Here is a 17,644-nt window from a genome sequence, read left to right as displayed (position 1 = left end):
TTGGTTTAAATTGAGCCCCATCTATACTATGGACAATGAACATCCCAGGCCATTTTTCACTGGAGTGTAGATACAAATTCTGGTCTGGTGGCTAAACTGTAACAGAGAGAATACAATCTGGCATCTGCTGCAATTCCTCTGTAGGAACAACCTAACAGGTCAGAAAATCAGTTCCTCCTTTGCTTGTTTGTTACAAATACCCCTTGTTAAGGCACAAGACAAATGTACCAATCAGTGTTAATGCATACAGCGGCACTTTTAGGACTCGTTTTATAACAGCAAACATAAGAAAGTTGAGGTAACTTGCATGTTATCCCAATTTTCAGAGCAAACACACACATACAGATGAATCTTCAAAGAAGTTATTCATGTAAATGTAATATACTATCATAGCAATTTTCAAAAGTCACTTAAGCGCATAAAATGCAGTTACGCAGGTAAATCTTATGGACAATTCAATGGCATATATTGTAGCAATTTTCAAAAGCCCACTTACACAGGTAAAGTGCATTTACATATGTAAAACCCATGTAAGTGGGCTTTTGAAAATTGCTACAATGTTTATCATTGAATTGTCCGTAGGTTCTACCCATGAAAAGTGCACTTCACTTTTGTATTATGCTTAGTGGTCTGCGGGCTATTCCTGCAGACCACTGTTCTTACCTCCAGCCTCAAACCATCGGCAGGGATCCCCGATGCCAGGGCAGGCCCCCCAGAGGAGTTTGCGGCAGAGTGCTGTGCTTGACAAGGCCTGACACAGCCTGCTGTGTGATGCTGTCGATCTCTGGCTGCACCTTCCCTAGGCATGTGGTGCCTAGCCAGGATTTAAAGGGCCTGCGGTGAGAAATTCCCCACGGCACTCAATTCTGATGTCACTGTCTTCAGCCCTTAAAAGGGCCTTGCTTCCAGTCCTCAATGCCTTGGCAATAGGTTGACTCCATTGGAGTAGTGCTTTGCCTCTGCATTCCTAGTTCCCGCTTCTTGTTTCCTTTTTCCTGAGTCTTGCTGTGTGTTCCTAAGTTCCTGTGTCCTGTTCCTGGTTCCGTGGCAGTCTGGTTTGAATTGAGTTCCTGTCTTCTTGGTCAGACTTCTCCTCATCTGTCTTCAGCATTCCGTCCTCTTCCAGTGGTCCCTTGTTCTTTGTGTTCTCCTCTCCATTCCTTGTTTTGTCAGCTTGGACTCCTGACTTGACCTTTGATCGGACTTCTGGCTTGACCCTGGTTTGGACCTTGACCTCTGCCTTCCTCTGACCACTGCCTGTTTACCATTTCTGACTGAACTTTACTTGCCTTTGACCACAGCCTTTACCTGACCCTGTCTGCTTGCCTGCCACCTGCCCTGACTCTTCTCGTCTCAGACTCCACTTCTTCTCATGTTGGCCTGCAGCATCTCCTATGTAATGGATTTCATCTCCACAGAGGTCTGCACATAAGTCCAACTGGCCCAAGCACCTAGGGCTCAACCTAAGAGGAACGTAGGCTGGTATTGGTGAAGCTCCAGTTGGGCCTCTGACACACCCAGCTCTGCCTGCTGACAGTAGGGTCCTGTAGGGTTCCTCCCTACAGGTTGCGCCAAGTCCACCTCCACCTAAGGGTCCATGTCTGCAACATTTTGAAAATTGCTACTATAGTGTGTTAAATTTACATGCATAACTCATTTGAAAATTCACCTTATATGTTTGCTTTGAGAGTTATCCCCCAAAACTACATGTACACAATTACACCTGCTAGTTTGTGCACAGGAAATGTTAGAGAAAATGTACATGCATGCTTTTGAAAATCCCAAATCCAAACCCTTCCTCAACCCTGCCCCTGGGCTAGCCTCTTCTCAGTATGGGTAAACCCATGCTCACATAGGACACTCGTGCGTAAGTTTACCTACATATCAAGCAGGCAAGTTTATAACGAGCCATCTCTGCTTTATGTCAGCTGTGGAAATGAAACATAGAAACATAGAAATGTCGGCAGAAGAAGACCAAATGGCCCATCCAGTCTGCCCAGCAAGCTTCCACACTTATTTTTTTCTCAAACTTATCTGTTAGTCTCGGCCCTTATTAGTAACTGTTTGGTTCTAGTTACCTTCCACCCCCACCATTGATGTAGAGAGCAGTGCTGGAGCTGCATCTAAGTGAAGTATCAAGCTTAATTGGTTAGGGGCAGTAACCGCTGCAATAAGCAAGCTACTCCCATGCTTATTTGTTTACCCAGCCTGTGCAATTCAGTCCTTGTTGGTTGTTGTCTGAATATAAATCCTTTATCTTCATTGGCAGGGGGTGCCATTGAAGCAGAGAGCTACGCTGGATATGCATTGAAAGTGAAGTATCAGGCTTAATTGATTCAGGGTAGTAACCAGCGTAACAAGCAAGCTACATCCATGCTTATTTGTTTACCCAGACTATGCAATTCAGTCCTTGTTGGTTGTTGTCTGAATATAAATCCTCTTTTCTTCACCCCCGTCATTGAAGCAGTGAGCTGCGCTGGATATGTATTCCAAGTGAAGTATCAGGCTTAATTGATTTGGGGTAGTAACCGCCGTAACAAGCAAGCTACACCCAAGCTTATTTGTTTATTGAGACTATGCAATTCAGTCCTTGTTGGTTGATGTCTGAATGTAAATCCTTTATCTTCATTCCCCCCTGCTGTTGAAGCAGAGAGCTATGCTGGATATGCATTGAAAGTCAAGTATCAGACTTATTTGGTTTGGGGTAGTAACCTCTGCAACAAGCAAGCTACTCCCCTGCTTTTTTGTGAATGCAAATCCTTTTTTCCACATTTCCTCTTGCCGTTGAAGCATAGAGCAATGTTGGAGTTGCATTAACCGTGTGTATGTTTATTGAATAAGGGTATTAATCACCAGGTAGTAGCTGTCGTTCCTGCAAGCCCCCCTCTGCCTCTTCTCTTCATTCACGTCCTCTAGTCTTTATGGATCCACAGTGTTTATCCCACGTCCCTTTGAAATCCTTCACAGTTTTGGTTTTCACCACTTCCTCTGGAAGGGATTTCCAGGCATCCACCACCCTCTCCATGAAGAAATACTTCCTGACATTGGTTCTGAGTCTTCCTCCCTGGAGTTTTAAATTGTAACCCCTGGTTCTGCTGATTTTTTTCCCAACGGAAAAGGTTTGTTGTTGTCTTTGGATCATTAAAACCTTTCAAGTATCTGAAAGTCTGTATCATATCACCCCTGCTCCTCCTTTCCTCCAGGGTGTACATATTTAGATTCTTCAATCTCTCCTAATAAGTCATTTGATGAAGACCATCCACCGTTTTGGTCGCCCTTCTCTGGACCGCCTCCATCCTGTCTCTGTCCCTTCAGAGAAACGGTCTCCAGAACTGAACACAGTACTCCAGGTGAGGCCTCACCAAGGACCTGTACAAGGGGATGATCACTTCCCTTTTCTTACTTGATATTCCTCTCTCTATGCAGCCCAGCATTCTTCTGGCTTTAGCTATCGCCTTGTCACATTGTTTCACCGACTTCAGATCATTAGACACTATCACCCCAAGGTCTCTCTCCTGTGCTCTCTGTGCACATCAACCCTTCCCCCCCCATTGAATACAGTTCCTTTGGATTTCCACACCCCATGTGCATGACTCTGCACTTCTTGGCATTGAATCTCAGCTGTCATATCTTCAACCACTGTTCCAGCTTCCTTAAATCCCGTCTCATTCTCTCCACTTCTTCCGGCATGTCCACTCTGTTGCAGATCTTAGTGTCATCTGCAAAAAGACAAACCTTACCTTCTATCCCATCCGCAATGTTGCTCACAAAGATATTGAACAGGACTGGTCCCAACACCGATCCTTGCAGCATTCCGCTTAACACCACTCTCTCTTCAGAGTAAGTTCCATTTACCATCACACATTATCTTCTGTCCATCAATCAGTTTGCAATCCAGGCCACCACCTCGACATTCACTCCTAAGCTTCTCATTTTATTCACAAGCCTCCTGTGCGGTACCATATCAAAAGCTTTGCTGAAATCCAAGTAGATGACATCGAGCGCTGTTCCTCGATCTAATTCCCTAGTCACCTAGTCAAAAAAGCCAATCATATTTGTCTGACAGGACCTTCCCCTGGTGAATCCATGCTGCCTCTGGTCCAGCAATTCTTCTGACTGTTGAAGTTCACTATTCTTTCTTTCAGCAGTGACTCCATTACTTTTCCCACCACTGAGGTGAGGCTAACCAGCCTGTAGTTTCCAGCCTCCTCTCTGCTCTCACTCTTGTGAAGCAGGACCACCACCGCTCTTCTCCAATCACTCGGCAACACTCCCGTTTCCAGGGATCTATTGAACAGGTCACACAGCAGACCCGCCAGCACATCTCTGAGCTCCCTTAGTATCCTTGGATGAACCTCATCAGGCCCCATGGCTTTGTCCACTTTCAGTTTCCCCAGCTCTTCCCATATATTCTCTACTGTAAATGGAGTTACATCTACTCCACTCCCCTCCAGTTTCTTGTTAAATAGCGACGGTCCTTCTCCAGGGTCCTCTTTAGTGAACACAGAACTGAAGTATTTGTTTAATATTTCTAGCATTTCTTCATCTCTTTCCACACATTGATCTTTTTCACCTTTCAATTTCACTATACCATCTTGAACTTTTCTCCTTTCTCTGATGTATCTGAAAAATGTTCTGTCACCTCGCTTTACCTCTTTGGCTATCCTTTCTTCCACTTGACTTTTTGCCATCTTGATTTCTTTCTTCGTCTCCCTCAGTTCCACCAGATATTCTTCTTTGTGCTTCTCCCTTTGGGATCCTTTATATTTCTTGAATGCTGTTCTTTTAACTTTTATTTTGTCAGCCACCTCCTTTGAGAACCAGATAGGTTTCATTTTTCTTTTGCTTTTCTTTACTTTTCTAACATATAGATTAGTTGCCTTGGTAATTGCTCCTTTTATTTTGGTTCATTGTTGTTCCACATCTCTCTTGTTCTCCCAGCCTTCTAGTTCTTCCTCCAGGTACTTCCCCAATTCATCAAAGTTCATGTTTTTGAACTGCAAAACTCGGGTCTTTGTGCTTCTTCTCCGTATCCTATATTTGATATGAAACCATACTGTTTGATGATCACTGGTGCTGAGGTGGGCACCACCTGGACATCAGAGACATTATCTCCAATAGTGAGCACTAAATCGAGTATAGCTCCCTCCCTCATGGGTTCCATTACCATTTGTTTGAACAGAGCCCCCTGCAGGGCATACACTATCTCTCTACTATTGTTAGATTCTGCAGAAGGGATTCTCCAATCTACATCTGGCAGATTAAAGTCTCCAACAATTACCACTTCTCCCTTCTTTCCCATCTTTTGGATGTCTTGAACCAGATCTCTGTCCAGCTCTTCCTTTTGATTTGGAGGCCTGTAAACCACTCCAATAAAAATGGATGCCCTATCATCTTTTTTTGGGTTGGCCCATAGTGCTTCTTCTTTGCCCCATCTTCCTTGCAGCTCAGATGCTTGGATATTGTTTCTGATATAAAGAGCCACTCCTCCCCCTTTCCTGTCCTCTCTGTCCTTCCTTAACAAGTTGTAGCCCGGTATTGCTATATCCCAATCATGAGATTCCGTGAACCACGTCTCTGTGACAGCAACAAGGTCCAAGTCCGCCTCCACCATTAGGGCTTGCAGATCTGGGATTTTATTGCCCAAACTACGAGCATTTGTGCTCACAGCTTTCCAGCTTTTCTTGTTCAGGTTACTGCTTTTCCTTATTTAGTTGAGTTTTCAAATGCCTTTGAAAATGACCCTCCCTATGCTGCATAGAGTTAGAAAGACTGGGACCATGTTCACAACAAAAGCTGCAAGGGAAAGAGTACAGACTGGTGAATTTCTCCCCAGATTTATAAAATATTAGCAATAGCCTACGTTATTTTTTTTTTTTATAACAGTTTGCCATCGGTTCCACATTATTTTCACAAGAATTCAATTACATACCTTTTTTGTTTTGTTTTACAAACTGGTTACCAGATTTTGACAGTTTGCATTAGGATTTGGCATTAAATCCTATGGTGAAACTTTCCCTATAACAATGAAGCATGCTAATTTCTTTAAAAAATTATTTGCAAACTAAAAAGTTTAATTTTCGTCTCTCCTCCTGTGAAATCTTGGCTGGTGAGCTGTTTGCACGGTGTGGGAGGTGTCCCTGCAGTACCTCACCAAACAGGTTTTCCATTCCTTGCATCAGCAAAAGATACAAAGGATACAAAGAAACTAAGAGAAAGCTACAAAAATATAACTAATCTGCCACTTGCCAGGCAATACGACCTCTTTGTTAGGTCTGCATGAGGGCCGCTGGTGATGATACTCTATCTGCAAGGTCCCAGCACAAAGAACAAAAGGAAGAACGGCAGCCCGCGGTGTACCAAGGATGAAAAAGAAAGGGGGAAAGCAAGACAAGGCATGAAAGAGTCAGAAAACAACAAGGAAAAGAGAAAAAGAAGGGAAGAAGATGAAAAACTAAACATTGTACACTGACAAGTAAGAAATAAGAGAAAGGCAAGGTGTGGCCTCACTACCTAGTCACCCAATAATTTTGTAGGTATCCTGCTCTAAATAAATTATAAAGGAAGAGCCTCTTTGATGTCGCAGTTGCCAGGATGAACCAAAGGGTAGCATCAAGCAAGCTGCTAATGGTCTCTGAAACCAGTGACTCACTCCCAGGGGTGCTGATGTAATAAGGCACGCTTGGCAGAGTGCAGCCTTACCTGCAGCTATGTACACATTTTATGTGCATAAGCTTTACAAGCACAAGTTAGCCCTCTCCCATGTAAATCTAATGATAATGAAGATATTAACGAATTATCCCACGCCTACCCTCACCCAATGAAGAGAGGTGTGTAGGTTTAACTCATGTCCTCTTCACGCTGGAAATTTTACTCCTGGTCAGTGGTGGCATAAAGTTTCCGGCACTAATGCTAGTGTATGGGACTGATAAATATTCCTTTTATCTCTCCTTTAAATATTTTTTAAATGCCCCCACAGGGATACTCTCTTCTTTTCTCCCTGCCTCCTTTAAATGGTTTCAAAATGCCACATGAGGCTGCATCTCCTTCCCTCTTCTACCTTGGGATCCCCTTTTCCCAGACTCTGCTCTTCCCTCTTCTGCCTCATGATTTATGCACTCAAAACGATTAAAAAAAAATCATGTTTTGTGCACATTGTGCACAGAAATCATGTTTGAGACTCCTTCCCCTTCTGAGTTAAAATGTGCACTCAGCCTATGCAAAAGATATTTGAGTGTTTTTCTTTTTTTTTTTTAACTTTTACAGGTCCATATTCAAAAGCATTTAGCCAACTAAATGAATAATTGGGCTAGTAAGTTAGGAAGCTAGAATTTTGCACATCCACGCAAAGCACGAACCATCTCGTCACAACTACAAGAAACTTAGGCGTCACCTTAGACTCCGAACTCAACCTGAAAACTTACATCAACACTATAATAAAATTACAAGTCCTCAAAAAAAATCAAACCCCTACTACTCAGTCAAGATTATCGATCTGTACTCCAAGCCCTCATTTTCTCCAAACTTGATTATTGTAACTCCATCCTCCTTGGGCTTCCAACCTCCACCCTCAAGCCCCTCCAACTACTCCAAAATGCAGCAGCCAGATCCCTCACAAACAGCAAGCGATCCACACACATCACCCCCATACTAAAAGACCTCCACTGGCTCCCCATAACCCACAGAATTCAATACAAGGCCCTTACCCTAATGCACAAATCCCTTAACAATGAAAAGACAGACTGGCTAAAGGACACCCTTCATCCATACACCTCCCAAAGAAACCTACGATCCAACAACTCCGGATTACTTTCCATTCCCTCCAACAAACAGGCCCTCTGCACCTCAACATGAGAATGAGCAATTTCAATAGCAGGACCCGCACTATGAGAACATAAGAACATAAGAAATTGCCATGCTGGGTCAGACCAAGGGTCCATCAAGCCCAGCATCCTGTTTCCAACAGAGGCCAAACCAGGCCACAAGAACCTGGCAATTACCCAAACTATGGAACAAACTTTCAGCAAATCTCAGAATGGGACCCTCATCAGAGATATTCAAGATATCACTAAAAACATGGCTATTCCAAAAAGCCTATCCAGCCAACAGCTAACTCCAAGTCATCCCCAACAACCACAACCAAACAGATCTCCAACCCCGCACATATCCTACCATGAGAACACTTAATAGTCAAATCAAACGTTAGCTGTTATATTGTCATGAAAATAAGCCGTTTTTGTTTTTACAATGTTATAATTCTATCCTTTTACAAAACTATACTTTGCTGTAGTTTTACAATGTCTCAATGTAAAGATAGTATGACCTGTAATCACACTATCTCACTAGATATTATGTAAACCGATGTGATACTCTTGGGTGAATATCGGTATATAAAAATAAATAAATACATAAATAAATAAAATAGAATTTAGCCAGATAAGTTAGAGGTGTTCCAGGGGCATAACTGGGAGGAGTTGAGTTAGCCAACTATGTTAACTGGCTAACTCAGATATTCATAGTTAGCTGGTTACCTTAGTTGAATATGTCTGGTCAGGCCAAAGAGCTGTCTTAAATTTAGCAGGTTATAGTTAGCTGGATAATTTTAAGATAGCCAGCTATATTCAATAGTACGGCTTCACTATTGAATATATCTCCAAAGTTATCTGGATAAGCTTATCTAACTTTGTTCTCTGGACAGTGACTGAATATGTACCTTCTAATGTTTTAGAATGCCATTTGCTTACTACATTGGGAGTCAAAATGTTTTTGTGCATGCATTAAATTATGCTGTGAATTTCAGCACTCAATCTTAATGCATGACTTATTATATAGACTATGCTCTTTCAATCCTGGCGCCAGTCTTGTCTCCTGGTCGGCTCCCAGCTTGGTTCCATGTTGTTCAGTGGCTCTATAGTAAACTAATTAAATATAGAAATATTTGCATTTCCAGTCAGAACTCTCTGTTTAGTTCTAAGGATGGACATCATGCCAAAGGTATTTCATGTATGGAGCCACCTTCTAGTTCAGATCCTTCTTCAGGTGCCAGTGAATAATATGGCACTCCCTCTTCCTTTAAAACTGGCTGAGGAGCCAATAAGTTATGATGCAACAGCATCTGACTGCTGTAGCACATTTCTTTGGGAGAAGAGGCTCATTTGTGTTTTACCCTGGGCTGCCTCCCTCTCTTTGCTGGGGACGACACTCTTATAGAGAATAAGTCACAAGTCTAATCAAGTTTTTTTGCTTCCATAGATTCGCAATTTCATCACTATCTTGCATCTCATTTTATCTATTGCTATACCACTGATATGGTACATGCACTGATGACCAATTTGATAGCAGTCAGGGCATTAACGAAAAATGCAAACACTTGTACTCGGGAAGCCTTTGTTGTGTTAATGTTTTCCTATGGTCAGTAGATTGAGCATGGGGCAGGTTGCCAAGTGGCTGGCATTTGTCTGCCCTGGCTGGTTTTCAGTCAGTAAGATTTCCTGCCAGCAAGGCCATTAAGCCGTCAGTGTCAGTGTGATGGCCAGCATAGCTGGGAACTTCAGTCTCCAGGCTCAGGCTCAGCCATAACTTATTGGCTCCCAGCTATAAGCTTCTCCAGAGGTTCCTGTCATAGGACTCCCTCTGCTCTGCATTAACAAAGTTGGCGCGACAGCAGAAGATGGCAGACATGGGTAGGCAGGACGTACTTCCTTTTTCCAACCTTCTGCTCAGTCCTTCCGGCATCCTTTGATTCTCAGTAGCCATGGGGGGGGGGGGGGGGGAGTGTTGGAGCAGCAGCAGTTGAGAAAAACACCTCTGGCTTGCCCCACCTGTTTGCACTGTAGTACCTGTGCAGGACCACACAAAGGGCTGCAAAAGAGAGAGAGAGAGAGCAGGAGCAAAGAGAGAAGGAAAAAGAGCACACAGGACCTGCCAGTGGCATAGCAAGAGGGGAGGCAGGGAGGGGCCAAAGTGCACAAAAAAAAAAAAAGCTCCACAAAAGTATTAAAATATGAAAAACAAAATATATTTGGACAAAAAAGAAAGGAGACCTAAGAAGGAGATCAAAAGAAGAAGAAGCTATGCTGTGTGTCCTGACTAAATTGTAAGCTACATGGAGGGAGCAGGGACTTTCTCTTACCTGTATCTATAATAATGCTGTCTGATACTGCTTTTGAAATGATAAACAATAGTAGCAGCTAGGAGACACAGGAAAGCTGATTTATTTTGGAAATCTAACCACTGCTTCTCTTGTAAGCTTGGGTTCTCAGAAGAAATATAGACTTATCGATTTTTTTTTTCCGCTGTGAAAACCTTAATCTCCAGGTTTCTCCTTGCCTTGCAGTGACCGAGAAACTGTGGAGTGGGGCAATGTAAGAACGCCTCTCTCCATGCTCCCCTCTCCCTAACCGTCTAAACACTTTAGGCTATTCTTGGTGGTTATTGAATGCAGAAGATTTACCCCTGAGGTCAGGGGGTGCAGAAATGCAGCAGAATTCGCACAACTGCGGGGGTGAGGGCAGCTTTCGGTGAGGGGGGCTGGAAAGTAGTCTCATATGTAGTGGGGGCAGGAACAGAAAGAGGTTTTCATTTGGATTCATTAGAAACTACCCTGCATTACCAGAGGGCTTGGGGACTTGTCAGCTATGCAATCATCCATTAAAAATATATATATATATATCAAAAGCTTCCACCCATACTAGATAAATAACCCATTACTTATGCAGTATGTTTATATAACATATGAAAAATAAATATATTATACACATGCACACATAGAAAATATATATACAGTGCAGTTTATGAATTGAGGACAGTCAAGGCACTGGACAGGTTATAATTAATACTGAAGACTCCAAATGGAGGTAACGATATGTGCAACAGAGAATGCAAAACCAAAAACTGTATCATTAATAAAAATCTATGCTTAATACAACCTAGTACTGTATATCACACACACATACACATAGTACAAAGACAGATAACAAGTGGTCGCTGTTGTATTATTTAATTTGTTCAACCTCTGGTACTGCAACACTCTCTTATGTAGATAAATACAGCATAGTCCATATTCCCTGCTTAATAAATATTTTCCGCTACCTACCTTAACAAAGAGCTCAATTTTCAAATTCTCAGCCATCCTGGATCTGCTGTAGTGGGTGTTGGTGCCAGTGCCCTGCTTGCTTCAGTGGCTTCCTAGGCAGGCAGGTGCGTCTCCAGTGACTGCAGGGCTTTCACAGGGAGTCCACCTGAAAAGCTTCCATCTGTCACTGCCACTCCCTTCTCTGAGGCGCACCAACCACATTCTGCTTGTCGAACCTGTTCCACTGCGTTCTGCCAGTGCCAGCACCTCGGATGAAAAGGAACAAGAGCAACAGACCATGTCTAGAAATGGGATCCTAGAGCCTGGAGCATCAACAACAAAAAAAAAAAAGCAATTTTCTCGTTTTGGTTTTTGTTTATTTTTTTTAAGCCCACTTTTCCAACTCAGTGTAACTCTCTCACAAAGGTGACTAGGGACCCCTAATGCAGTGATGCTCTGTGGCTTTAAGCCTTGATGATGTCAGTATATGGGATCCTATAAGTGTATGTGGTGAGAGCCCTATAGGAGGAGAAACACAGTACACCTGAGAGCTGAGAGAGGTCTGCAGGAGGAAGCAGAGGAGAAACAGTTTTCTCTGCCTGTGCCTTATAACATTATGGGAGTTGCTAGCTTAAGTATCTAGCTCCTAGGGCTTCAGGGCACACAAACAAACAGGCTGAAGCAGAAAGCTGAGCATTGAAATTGTGAACTGAAATTCAGCAGTTTCCTAAATCAAGGCTTTTTTTTTTTTTTAATTCCCAACGTAATAAGCTAATGTTATGCTAATGCATGTACACACACAAAGTTAAAATATACATTCAGCACAGGATGAACACACATTTAAACTCGGTGGTGGGGAGGGGTGGGGAAGAACATTGGCAGATAGGCCCGGCGTGACCGAGTGTGCATTTCATGCATTTGCACGGGACTGCACACCCGAGGTGGCGGCGGCAACAGAAGAGGCCTCAGGGCCACTAGTAGAGCCAAACCCACTGGTGGCTGAAGAGGAAGAGAGGCCACCGGCAAAGTTCAACCTGCTGCAGTAGTTCAATACCGAGCCACTGCAGTGTTCCCTCCTGCTTCAATTCCTCCCCCCCCCCTCGGGGCCAATGAGAAGAAGAGCCCACCAGGCCGTGGTGGAGCTCATCCCACCACGGTCCAAAGAGAAGAGGAGCCCACGGAGTCGTGGGAGAGCTCATCCCACCAGGCCCGAAGAGAACAGGAGGCCTTGTATATGTGTGCTGAGTCTATGTGAGAGTTTATGTATATGCCTATGTCTATGTGCGAGCCTGTCCATCTGTCTAAAAGCTTGTGTGTCTACGACTGTGTGACAGCCTGTATGCTTGTGTGTGTGTGAGACAGTCTGTATGCATGTGTGTGTCTATGTGAAAACTTGTATGTGTGGCTGTGTGACAGCCTCTATGTATGTGTTTGGCTGGGTGAGAGCTTGTGTGTGGACTTGTGAGAGCCTATGTGCTTGTGTGCGTGTCTGTGAGTGCCTGTATTTCTGTGCAGTCTGCGTAAGGTCTGTGTGTCTGTGAGTGTCTGTATGTCTGTGCGTCTGCGAGTGCCTGTATGTCTGTGTGAGAACCTGTGTATATGTGTGTGTGTGTGCCTGTGAGAGCCTATGTATCACATATGTATCACATAGGTTCTCACAGTCATGCACACACACTCATTGTGTGTCTGAGGGAGAGAAGGAGCATAGGCATGTATATGATACAGGGAGTGTGTGAGAGAATCAATGTGCTATTGTGTATGTGTGTGTGTGTGTGTGTTTGTGAGAGAGAGAAGATAAAGTTTGTGCAGCCGTATCTCCCCGAATCCATGAAAATCTCAGGGTGACTGGAAATCAAAATATCCCATGTATGAAGAGCAGGAGATTTTTAAATCCTTATTAGTTTTAATTACTGGGTGTAATTTGATGTTTTTGCTATTTTGAAATATTTTATTGATTTTTGGAAAATATTAGAACATTTTTTAATAATTAAATTTTTTAAAATATTGTATTGGTGTTTGGAAAATTTTGGATTTCTATTCATTAACTGGTTTGAAATATTTATTATTTTTATAAATATGATTTTACTATTGTGTTTTATATTTCTCAGTTTTATTATTTAATGTTTTTATGAAGAATGGTTATGTTTTTGTTTTCCATTATTGCTCTGCATATAGAGGCTGGCTTGTTCTGGGTTGTGGTTCAGTTCTTCTCAGCAAGTTTCTATTTATACTTTGTGGAGTCTTTATTCTGTATTTGGTCAGGGACTATCTGTATTCTGCATATGTGCCCGCTGTGAACTATTTTGCTGACATGTAGTTTCTGTGTAGCGATCTATAGCAGCCTGGCTTGTTCTATTTTCCCAATAGGAGGTGTTTTGGTGTCTAGGGCCTGGTGTAATGTTTGCAGTATTGCCTTTTCATAGATAAGGTTGTACTATTTGATTTCTTGTAGTTAGGATTGTTTTGGTATGGGAGGTTTATTATATTGTAATGGTAATTACATTTACTCATGGCTTTCTGAGGTGTCATTATAAATTCCATAGGAGTTCCAAGTGTCTTTTTTGCAGAGTTTTCTGGCTGGCACAACAGCACTGCATGTAAATATAATATATATGTTGTAAGTGATATTTTGCCAGAGAAGATTGTACTTGTGAATATTCTTTTTCATGTAAAATTTATTACAAGTGCATAATTGTATTTTGTGTGGCTATAGAGGTTGTGGGAGTATGGGGAGTGGTGTGTGTGTGCAAGGCTATAAGGTTTCCCCAGGGTTCCCTTGACCATGGGTTCTGTGGAGGAGTGGATGGGTGTCAGTTTTCAAAAATATAGATTTCTGGAGGTAGTGGCATAGCCATGGGTGGGCAGCTGCCCACCCAATTTGGACCCAGGCCCACCCAACTGGAATTGGAAGTGGAACACCGGACCTGCAAGGCCGTCGCCATCTCTGTGCGGCAAAGAGGAGGATCCAGGGCCAGCACGCCATTCCGTGCATTTGCACGGCACACATGGAGAAGCGATCCTGCGGCCATATGGCCCACCGATCTTTCTATTTTGGGGGGGAGGAGCAGAAGCGCCACACACAGCTTCCTCTTCCTCCCCCTCCCCCCCCCCCCAAGCAGGAAGATCGGTGGCAGATAGCAGGAGGCTGGTGGCAGCAGGAGAGGCCAACTGATCTTCCTGCTCGGGAGGGTGAGGAAGCGGAAGCTGTGCATGGGCTTGAATGTGTATATGTGGGTGAGAATGGGAGCCTGAGAGTGTGTGTGTGTGTGTGTGTGTGTGTGTGTGAGAATGGGAGCTTGAATGTATGTAATTGTGGGTGAGAATGGGAGTCTGGGTTTGTGAGTGGGTGAGAATGGGAGCTTGAATATGTGTGGGTGAGAATGGGAGTCTGGGTTTGTGTGTGTGGGTGAGCACCAGCCCTGTTAGTAGATGTGTTTGGTCTTTAGCTGAATGTGAAAGCAATGAGGGAAAGAGTCGCAGCTCATTGTCTGTATCAGCGCAATAAAAACAACTCATTGCAAAATTTAAAAAGCATCCCTGAGGGGGATGGGAGAGGGAGAAAGAGACAGACACTGAGGGAGATGGGGAGAGAATCCAGGAGAGAGAGGTAAACAGGAGCAAGAGTGAAAGAGACAGACAGAACCCCATTACTGCTAACACTATCTCTTTGTTAAATTTTGATTTTCATTCATTTCATCTAAAGTATTAGGCACACAGGATCAGTGCTGGAAACTTTTTTCCATCTCTGACCAGGAGTAAAGTTTCCAGTGCTAAGAAAATCTGGGTTAGGCCAGCACATCTCTCTGTATTGGGGCATCATGCTTAATGCCCTCACTTGCATGGGATTTCCATGCAAGAGCACTAAGCAGGATGCATTATTTTGCATGTACCTTCTGTGCACGTAAAACTCATTGCTGCATCCTACTGAACATGATATTAAGTAGGTGGAACAAAATCTTTAAAAAAAAGTTTTAAAAAAGTGCCGGCGGTCAATTTCAGGAAACAGACGCACAGTTAACAAGCACCCATTTCCTGAACCCCTGGCTGTGCGCCAATTAGGAAAACTGACACCGAGAAATTCAGGATCTGTTTTCCTAACCAGCGGACGGCCGACCGCTCGCGGGCTCCTGCTGTTGAGGCACTAGGGGCGCACAAGCGACCCTAGCGCCTCCTTGACAATGCGACCCCTAATTTGAATATTGCATGGCGCCCCAGGAGGGATGCCTGGGGGCGTGCTAGGAAAGTGGGCGCTGAACACTCAGCACCCTCTTTCTACACGATCGTTTTGCATCTGCCCCCCCAGTCTTTCACAGCCAGTGTGGCATGGCACACGCTTGTGCCTTCATACCTGATCCGCTGTGCCACGGAAAAGTCACCACTGCCTGATGCTCAGATCCAGGCCAGCACCTGGTCTCTGCTCTCAGCACCTCCCAGAGGTGGCTCTTAAACATGTAGGAGCTCCTTGCGGAGCACATGTGCAATCATGCATGCTTCCTCTTCCTAGCTAAAGTATGAGCCTTGGAGAGTTGTAATCAATGGACAGCACCCAGGCTGTGGCTTGCTGCGACTTGCTTTGTGCTACACATACTTTGCAAACAGCACCTCCTCAATCTTCCTTGTCTTTGAGTCCTTCCAGCCTGTCTGATCCCCATACTCAGTGAGAGGGGGAGGGCGTGCATTGAGTCCTGAATGTGACTCACTTTGAGTGTTGAGAACAGCAGCAGTGAAGGAACTAAATCTGCTGTCCACACCACACAGATATCGCCTTCTCCTGCACTTGAGGGTAGGGTCACACAATGTGACCCTGCTCGTTTGGGAGCACGTCAGTCTCTGGGGAGGGTTCATTGGGTCAAGCAGATGTAGCAGACCTGGACACAGAGGCAAGGGCAATCTCTCCTGATCTGGACAGGAAAACAAACCTGCTAGGTCTCCCCTATATGAACCCCTCTGACTATTCCCCTACTTTGCCTCCAGAAACTCTCAGAAGTTAGATTAGGGTCTCCAAGGGTCTCCAAGGTATATTTCAAAAGAGGTTTTAAAATGCACTGATTAAATCAGGAGTTCATAGGCTTCCCCAGCCAAGCTTCAATATAATTTACTTCCAAACCACTTATCATTTAAACTGTAATATTGTAACTATGTCTTCCAGAAAGGCATATAGTACTTTTCCCCCATCCGCATCTCCCATTGTTATGCCGTGACTTCCCTCATACGATGCCTATCTCGCATTGGCTCTAAACAGGTTCATAAATTCAGTCTACTGTAAGAGTATTGATTCTTCTTCCCACAGTTGAATCATCACATTATCCTTCCATACAACACAAAGATACTCCTTAAAAGCTTGGCAGGCTAGGCTGGTGGAAGCATTAGATGAACTAGACAGCTGCCTAGAACAATACAGTTCTCGGGTGGTGACATCTCCTCCTTCCTACCAGCACAGGCCCACATGACACCACTTCTTCCAGTGCTCACCGGCGGGAAGGAGATGCTGATGCTGCCAATGCCACAAGAAGGAACAAGAGCAGGTTGCATAGTCAATGCGTGGGACCAGAAGCAACAGGAGGAGTGTCAGCACCAAGGGCCCGGAAGCAACAATAGCAAAAAGAAGAAGAGCATCAGCGTGTGGGCCTGGAAGCACCAATAGTAGCAGGAAGAGGATGAGTGTCAATGTGTTGAGCCCAGAAGCTGCAATAGCACCAGGAGGAGGGCCCAGAAACAGAAGAAAACACCATTATGTTGGCCCACATGGAGGAAAAGAGGATGAGGAGGAGCATCTGCCCCATGGTGGCATTTGAAAAATGGCCAGCAGGCAGAGCAGCATGGTCAGGAGCAACAACAGCATAAGCCCCATGGCCCCAAGAAAAAGGAGCAGTCCAGTGAGCCATGGGAGCTAAAGAAGGCTGCTCTGCTTCCAGAGGGGCTGGGGAAAAGAGTGAGCAAGTGAATGTGTGTCTTAATGAGCATGTGTGAGGGTGAGTGAGCATGTATGTGTGAGAATGAGGGAGGGTGTGAGTAAGGGTATGTGAGATGAGAGGGAGAATGTGTGTGTATATATGGGAAAGAGAGCATGTGTTTGTGAGTGTGTGTATGTGTGTGACAATGTGTGAGATGTGAGTGAGCATGTATGAGTTAGAGAGAATGTACATATGTGTATGTGTGTGTGAGAGAGAGAGAGAGAAAGAGGGGAAAGTTTGTGCTCAACTCTAAAGACTTGGCTAATGACTAAAGGTGACAACTAAAGAAGAGTCTTAGGAGATAGGCTGAGCTATTCTGTATTTTATTTTTATCTTATGTGTATTACAGATATTGGATGTTTTGTTAAATTGTTTTATTAGACTGGTGTACATCAAGCATCGGTATTGGGACCCTTACTTTTCAATATATTTATAACTGATCTGGAAAGAAATACGATGAGTGAGGTAATCAAATTTGCAGATGATACAAAATTGTTCAGAGTAGTTAAATCACAAGCAGATTGTGATAAATTGCAGGAAGACCTTGTGAGACTGGAAAATTGGGCATCGAAATGGCAGCTGAAATTTAATGTGGATAAGTGCAAGGTGATGCATA

General features: G+C 43.9%; 1 protein-coding gene across 1 annotated transcript in view; it reads right to left on the bottom strand.

The window, feature by feature from the left end:
- Positions 1–11,247, bottom strand: part of CLIC3 (chloride intracellular channel 3) — a 50,195-nt gene extending 38,948 nt beyond the window's left edge. Inside the window, exon 1 of the mRNA XM_029613481.1 lies at positions 11,096–11,247. Coding sequence (XP_029469341.1) covers positions 11,096–11,131 — 36 coding nt within the window. The 5' untranslated portion in view covers positions 11,132–11,247. The remainder of the gene's footprint in view (positions 1–11,095) is intronic.
- Between the last annotated feature and the right edge of the window lie 6,397 nt (positions 11,248–17,644).

Source organism: Rhinatrema bivittatum, chromosome 8, assembly GCF_901001135.1.
Source record: "Rhinatrema bivittatum chromosome 8, aRhiBiv1.1, whole genome shotgun sequence".
NCBI lineage: Eukaryota > Metazoa > Chordata > Amphibia > Gymnophiona > Rhinatrematidae > Rhinatrema > Rhinatrema bivittatum.
Note: the sequence above shows the minus strand (reverse complement) of the source record. Positions and strands in the feature narration are given on the sequence as shown.